Below are 7,514 nucleotides of genomic sequence, written 5' to 3' on the forward strand. Positions count from 1 at the left end.
GACCATTTTTCTGCATTGAGGAAGAGGTATTCTTTTAATGCTTAAAATACATTTTCCTGGTTATGCATTCATTCTTGTATTAAGTAACATATTCGATGCAGGAGTTTAACTTGTAGCTAACAGAGTATTTTTGCTAATCTTGAAAACTTCTTCCACCACTGGTGTTAATGTACGTACTGTATGAACAAATGTTGAAAAACAGCACCTCTACAGATGCACCAAAACAATGGAGAAAAACCATACGTCACCACATCCTCTTGTTGGATCCTGTTGCCCACAGTTCACTCGGCCTTTAGCGTTACCGTCATATTTGGTCTTCTGCAGCCACCGTAGACACCTCAAATGCTATTAAACATTTCCTGGTTATAAACTGAAAAGAAGACTACTTAAAATGAGAACCTCTCTGCATATGTGACTGTGATTGTCTGTATATCAGAGTAGAGAAGTCATGTTGCATCACGTGTGTGTTGTTTAAAACCATGGAGCCGGGGTTAGAGTTCAGTAAATACTGATGATGTCATCGTCTGAAGATGGCTGAAGGGTGAGAGTGAACTCGCAGTTTTAGTTTTAGTTTTAAAATATAATATATGACAGAGCACGGACACTGTGTAAATATGTTGTTACTTATTGTGTTGCGAATGTAGATTTAGTGGAATAATTTAGTTCAAACGTTGTTGTATACAGCCTCCAGGAATCAGTTCAGGAAGTGCATTTGTTTACCAAAACATACCCTGGCTAGCGTTAGCATAGCTTTTTTAGCTGTGATGTAGAGCAGCCGATATAACGCAGTAACCAGCAATGGGCTGTATATGTGGCTTATTTTTACATTTAACGCTTATGTGTAGCCTTAGCAACCGTAATCGTCGTGGCTTGTTACGTCAAATTACCTTTTACTGCACTGATAGCTGACGTTAGCTAGCTCGTTTAGCTTGCTATGCTGTGTGTGTGTGTGTAAGTTAGCTAAGGATATCTTGAGAAAGTCAACAGCTGACAGCCACTGAGTCTGAAGTGTCACCAGAGTGACAGGCTAGTTTGTATATTTGATAAATGTACAACGTTCGTGCAGTTGTGGTGTTACGTTTGTGCCTTTCCCTGTTTTTGTCTCTGCTGTGCAAAGGAGCTAACGTGTAACTCTTTATGCTCACAGAGAAGGCTGGTGGGGAGGCTGGTTTCAGCAGAGCTTCCAGGCCGTCAAAGACAAGGTAATCCACATCGACATCGCGGAAACGAGCACGTCTTACTTTGTCTTTAGCAGCGGCTCAGCATTTGCAATGTTTTGACTGATGTTTCTCAGATCTTTCATCAACTCCAACAACTATTCTCCTTTTTAAAAATTTCTTCTACATAATATCACAAAAATCAAATAATTTGTGTCATTCACCGATCTAAAGAAGGTTATTCATGCATCTCTCATTACATCTTAACTACTGCAACTCCCTGTAAACATCTCTTCTAAAATGTCTTTGTTCCCTGCTACTCATATAATATACTGCAGCTTCTAAAAAATGTGACCATATAACACCAATTTCACGTACTCTACATTGGCTACCTGTCTCTTTTAGAAGTGATTTTATTATACAAAGGCTCTGTTTGTTTTGTCACCTTCTTATATCTCAGAACCGCTCTCCCCTTATGACCAAATGTGCTGCTGAGTTCCTTGGGCGAAACTGTTATTTGTTCCAAAGTTGACTGACTGCATTTGCTGTTAGAGCCTCCAGACTTTGACATGCCCTACTGGAGGATATCAGGCATGCTGAATCATCCCAGATTAAATCACTGTTCAAAACATACTTGTGTAAAGCTGCTTTTAATTCTTGACTTTGTTGCTTTTATCCTTGGTTTTTACCTGCTTTCCTTTGTCTAAAACAAGAATTTCCCAATGAAATGATGAAGTTGAATCTGGATTTTGATCTTGATTATTTGACTCTCTTCTTCACAGTCATCTGAGGCCCTAGAATTCCTAAAGCGAGACCTGACAGAGTTCTCCACTGTGGTGCAGCATGACACAGCCTGCTCAATTGTGGCTACAGCCACTGCTGTCAGAAACAAACTTGCAGTAAGTTGAAGCGTTCACCTGGGTCATTGTTTTTTTAATCTAAATGTCTCCTAATAGTGTATCTGTTACTGTCATATGTGCAGACAGTAACATGAATCTAACCTGAGTGTTTACTCTGCTCCAGGTGGAAGGCTCCTCAGAGACCACAGAAAAGGTGAAGAAGAGCCTCTCTAGTTTCTTAGGAGTCATAACGGACACACTTGCTCCACCCCCTGATAAAACCATCGACTGTGATGTCATCACGTTGGTGGCGACGCCAGCTGGAACCACAGAGGTTTATGACAGTTCCAAGGTTAGCTGAAATGTGGAGTTACTTTGTCTTTGTGACAGAACCACTGAATTATGAGTTTCCCAATGTTCTGGCATGGTGTGAGGAAAAAGTGAATAGAAAACCTTTTATTGGTTAGTCTCGTTGAAAATAATGAACAATGTGTTGATTCAGGGCTGATTTTAGTTTTGTTGTAAGAGCCTGTAGAAAAAAAGACAACACATGATGTGCTTCAAGAAACAAAACAACCACAGCTAAGATTTGTTTTCCCGGCAGGCACGTCTCTACAGTTTGCAAGCTGACCCTGCTACATACTGCAATGAGCCTGACGGTAAGTAAGTACACAGTGAGGTAGTTGGCCGATGTTGACACTGTTTAGTATTCTAGCTTTTGAAGTTACTGACTTTAAAAGCTGCCTTTTTCTTAAACTTATTTTTCTGCCACACCTGTTTTTAAAAGCATCAAGGTGATTTTAATGCTAATGAGCAATTGAATTATTAGCCGGAGCCTTTGCTGGAGTTGTGTGATGTATAACTAATTAATTCAGAAAAATAAGTACCATTGAGGTGTGCATGGAAGAAATGTGGTAATTTTGAGATGGGTGTAGCGATAGGTGGGGTGATGCATGCTTACTTGTTTATACATTTCTCTGCCTTTCTAGTGTATTTTAATGAGAAGTTCTTTTTGTCAGGTCCCCCAGAGCAGTTTGACAACTGGCTGTCCAGCTTCAGTCTGGAAGAAAAGAAAGGAGAAATCTCAGAGCTTTTGGTCAACAGTCCCTCTATACGAGCGCTTTACACCAAAATGGTATCTATTTTTGCTTTTGCCACAACTTATTGTTGTGGAGCTTAGCCTCTTGTTTTGTTTTGAACTAATAAACAAGATAAGGACCGTTTTTCTTTTCTGTTATTTTATCCACAGGTGCCAGCAGCTGTAGCCCACTCAGAATTTTGGCAAAGGTATTTCTACAAAGTCTTCCAGTTGGATCAGGTAATCTTGCTGTTTCCTGCTCACTGTACTCTAGATGTAAAATATCCTTTCCCCTCTGCGCAGTACATTATCTTTGGTGCCACCTGCTGGCCAATTGTAGAGCTACTTTGGATTGTTACTATCAGGGCACGGTCATGATGCAGGAGTTTTCACGCCCCAAAAATAATGGTGGTACCTAAATTAATTAATAGAAAACATGATAGCATGCTCCAGGTCTTGAGTGGATGCCAGTGGCTCCATCTGTCTAATGTGTATGTACAAAGCATTGATTATGAGTTATATGAGTTATAATACTCAAAATTGTAAAAAATATTTTGGTTTCAAACACCTTAGAAAGTGTTTATACGGCTGTAGACAATAAGTATTACAATGACTTTTTACAGAGTATTTCATGTGTGCCAGCCAAAGCAAATCTTATATTTAAATCTTTATATTTATCCTATATTTGTTTTATGGTTTTTCAAGGTACTTGGCAGGTAAGTTTGAGAACCAGTTACACCTCTCCTGTGGATTAAGGTTGTCTGTGTCCCTTGACTCGCTATGTAATCCCAGACTGACACCATGATGTTCATCAGAACTCTTTTTGCAGGACTCCTCATTCTTGTCACTAAAGATAGTTCTTGGACTTGGCTCTATGTTTGGGCTCATTGTCCTGCTGCAGAATGAATGTGGGATAGATCAGATGTGTGATGGATAAGAATCTAAGCATTTAAATGTTAACATAAAGGAGGCACAGAATTTCAGCTGGCTTTACATTTTTTGGCAAGGAAAACAAATGCTACAAACTATAAACTTGGGTAATAAACAAGTTGAAGTTCTTGCATCATTGCAGATGGTAAAGATTGACCCTGATTGTGTCTTCTAGGAGGAAGCAAGGAGAGTAGCACTGAAGCAGAGAGCAGAACAGACGACACACACAGAGACCCTGGGCTGGGAGGAGGAGGAGGAGGGTATGTTAGTCTCAGTTTTAAACGAATATATAAATGATAAACTGATAAACTTTAAAAATCATTCACTTACACTGCCTCTCGGATGTCAGATGATTTCCTTGGCGCCTCGTCATCATCTCAACTCAACTTTACAACCCCCCTGGACAACACCTCAACCCAGCAGGCCACGACCTCGACATCTCCCACTCTTCTGAGTCCCATCCTGTCTCCGAGCGAAGAGCGCGACGCCACCCTCTCAGTTAGCAGTGACAGCGTCAGCCTGCCGACGCAGGTGGAAGTGCGGCCGGAGCCCGTTACCACAGAGCTGGCCGAGAAACTGACCGAGGCTAGCTTGGAAGATGTTGTGGACAAGACACAAGAAGAGCAGAGGCCTGGAAAGAGTGACTCAGCTCCTGAAGCTCAAATGGAAGCTGTAACCCAGCCAGGAGTCACTGTTGACGGGGCACCGGTGAGGACCACTACTTCTAAACCAGAGGCAGCAAAGGAAGAGGGTCCACAGGACCTGAGAGTGTTTGAGCTAAACTCTGACAGCGGGAAGTCTACGCCCTCTAACAATGGCAAGAAAGGTACGATGACTTGAGGAGGTTTTTTTCTGTTGGCAGTGAGATTCTTACTGGTCCTGTTTGGGAATATAAATCCAAATGGGATTGGTGGTTATGAGTTTCCACTAAATACGCTTAGAAGAAGCAGGAGTGTGGAGGTCACAGAAAGTTCTGAATTTGTCTTTCCCCCTCCAGGGTCCAGCACGGACGTGAGTGAGGACTGGGAGAAAGACTTTGACCTGGACATGACAGAGGAAGAAGTTCAACTGGCACTCTCTAAAATAGAAGACTCTGGAGAGGTTAGTGTTAATTATTACATTATGCCTTAAGTTAAAATTTGAAAAGTGGGGATGTTTTACTTATACATTTTACCCTTTTCCCATCTTTTACCAGCTGGATGAAGACTGGGAGAACTGGGACTGAGCCACAGCAACACAAACTCTGTCCCGCCATTAAAGCTAGTTCTCGGCAGACGAACCATGCTTAAACATGTTTTAACTCTTTGTCCACACTGTCACCATGTCATGATTGTCAGTAGGGGATTTTTCTGGCGGGGTTGGACCATATTGGTAAACCTGTTGGAAAGAGCAATGGGAAGACCGAGGCAATAAGAATTAGACCGCTTCGTCAGCTGTCAGTTTAGTGCAGATTGGCCGCTTGCGAGGGAAAAGACTCGAGTCTTGGTTTTTTTCTTGGAGTAATTTCTTACTTTGAGGCTATGACACTAGTAACAGACAGAGGTTGTAATCATTCTGACCTTAAAGGTTAAGGACACGCAGCGACAAGTCAGAATGTGAAATGTTTCGCAGCAGCAGGGGAGGAGCTGTTTTTCCCTTTTTTCTTTATGCCATTAAACACATCATGTGCGTTGCGAGTGTATTTCAAGTTGGGCAATGACTTAACTGCAGGCTGCACAATAGCCATAAACTGTAATGCTGCTTCTAAACCTTTCTAAGATGAAATACTTCGCAAGTGATTTTTTTTTAATAATAGCGATGAATTTGATTCTACCTGTGCCCCGCTTTCTTTCTTTCTTTCTTTCTTTCTGTCTTTCTCGTCTTTATTATGCAAGTGAATCTTCAAAATGGAAAAAAAATATTTCGGCCTTCATTCACAGAGCACTTTTCATTTTGGATTCACTCCCAACTCTAGATATATGGCCTTTTAAAACACACAGTAGTGTGACAACGTTATCCAAATGTTTTTGTAACAAGTCGGTCATCTGAAACACAACCAGCTAACGTTTCATTATCAGTTCTCTTTCCCCCTCTCTTTGTCATATGGTGATTGATTTGAGTATATGAGCTTGTTGCAGGCTACATGTTGTTTTCTGTCACTTTTACATGTTTCACTTGTGTATGTCTTACTTGGGTAGAGCAAATTCATTAATGATTATTAAGAGAGAGGTCATATTTGATTTTATAAAGAGAATTCAGACTGGCCCCGGTCACACGGTACCGGACTATTTGGCTCGAGATCGTGAGTAGCATCAAATCTGTGACATTTTTAAGTTTTTCTGTCGGCCTATGTTTGGAACAAAATAGCTCAGCAGGCAGTGTACCAAGTAGACGAATAAGCAGCGTGAGCACGCTCCATGCTTTTATGGTTTCCTTTTCCATCTTCTGTAATGTAGCTGAGGAAAAAAATAAGCCTAGAGGTGTAATATTTATACTAAAATAAATGCTTAATTATTGTATTATGTGCTTTGGATTGCATGTCTGTGCAATAACATTATGCAAAACATTGTGCAGATAGTTACTGTTGAGTTGTATGTTTTGTTTTTTATTCGTTTCTTTTTTGGTAAAGACATTGGCTTGTTCTTCAGGTTCTTTGTGTTCTGACAATGTGTTGCATGTCTATAATTCTCGGCTGTGTATTCCCTTCAGATTCACACTTTGAACTAATCAAAGCTGTTCTACACACATCTGTTTTCAAAGCTGTCAAAGTTCTTTTTTAAGTCAAGTATTTCACTATATTTTTCAAATGATCGTTGTCATTAAAGGATTCATGGCTAATGGACTTAGTGTCGTGCATTTCAAAAATAGTCCAGTTTTTGCCATTTTGCTGTTTTAAAGAGGAAAAAAAACAGTCTGGTGTGTTTAAACCAGACTGGGCCACAAGGGCATTATAGTTATTAGTGGAGCACTGAGTATCTTCAATTACAGTGTGAGCAGTGCACAGGAAACCACTACTCATACCAAAACTGTTTGCTCATACCACCAGCTAATGAGTGCACAGCAACCAAGCTGTTTGGCTACTGGACAACAGGACTGTTGAATTTAAAAATAAGGAAGAATGGCACGATTAAAGTAAGAACTTCAGTTTTTTTTTTTTTTTTTAATCTAATTTGAGAATAGCTAAAATAACACACATTTGAGAGGAATTTCTCCTGGGAGATGGACCTACCTGAGAGGAGGTTTCTATTTCTATTTGAGACCCAATATAGAATTATATAGCTCTCTGTGGGTGGGGAGTTTACAGAGGAATAAGAGTTAGTAGTACAGATAAGGATTATATTTAGAAATGAGTTCATGATAGTATATGAATCCATACAACTCTGACTGTAAAACTTTGTCCTCAGTTGTAATGATGAAACATTTAAACCCTTAACATACCCCCCCCCCAAATAGCTGTGGATGGAAAAATCCAATTCTATATCTGATAGTATCATGCATTCAGTATTCTGTGTCAGCTCTTCCAGCTTTTCA

At 40.3% G+C, this 7,514-nt stretch overlaps 1 protein-coding gene across 1 annotated transcript; it reads left to right on the forward strand.

Moving 5' to 3' along the window:
* Window positions 1–369: 369 nt before the first annotated feature.
* Window positions 370–6,821, forward strand: bsdc1 (BSD domain containing 1). The gene is made up of 11 exons (XM_023424083.2): window positions 370–541; window positions 1,148–1,202; window positions 1,940–2,056; window positions 2,181–2,348; window positions 2,601–2,655; window positions 3,016–3,131; window positions 3,246–3,314; window positions 4,180–4,264; window positions 4,354–4,830; window positions 5,002–5,105; window positions 5,200–6,821. Exons 1-11 carry the CDS (start codon window positions 531–533, stop codon window positions 5,227–5,229), a joined length of 1,287 nt encoding a protein of 428 aa, XP_023279851.1. The 5' UTR covers window positions 370–530; the 3' UTR covers window positions 5,230–6,821.
* Window positions 6,822–7,514: the final 693 nt, after the last annotated feature.

Source organism: Seriola lalandi, unplaced genomic scaffold (genome assembly GCF_002814215.2).
Source record: "Seriola lalandi dorsalis isolate HSWRI2012SDOR001 ecotype SW California unplaced genomic scaffold, Sedor1 jcf7180002054703, whole genome shotgun sequence".
Lineage (NCBI taxonomy): Eukaryota > Metazoa > Chordata > Actinopteri > Carangiformes > Carangidae > Seriola > Seriola lalandi.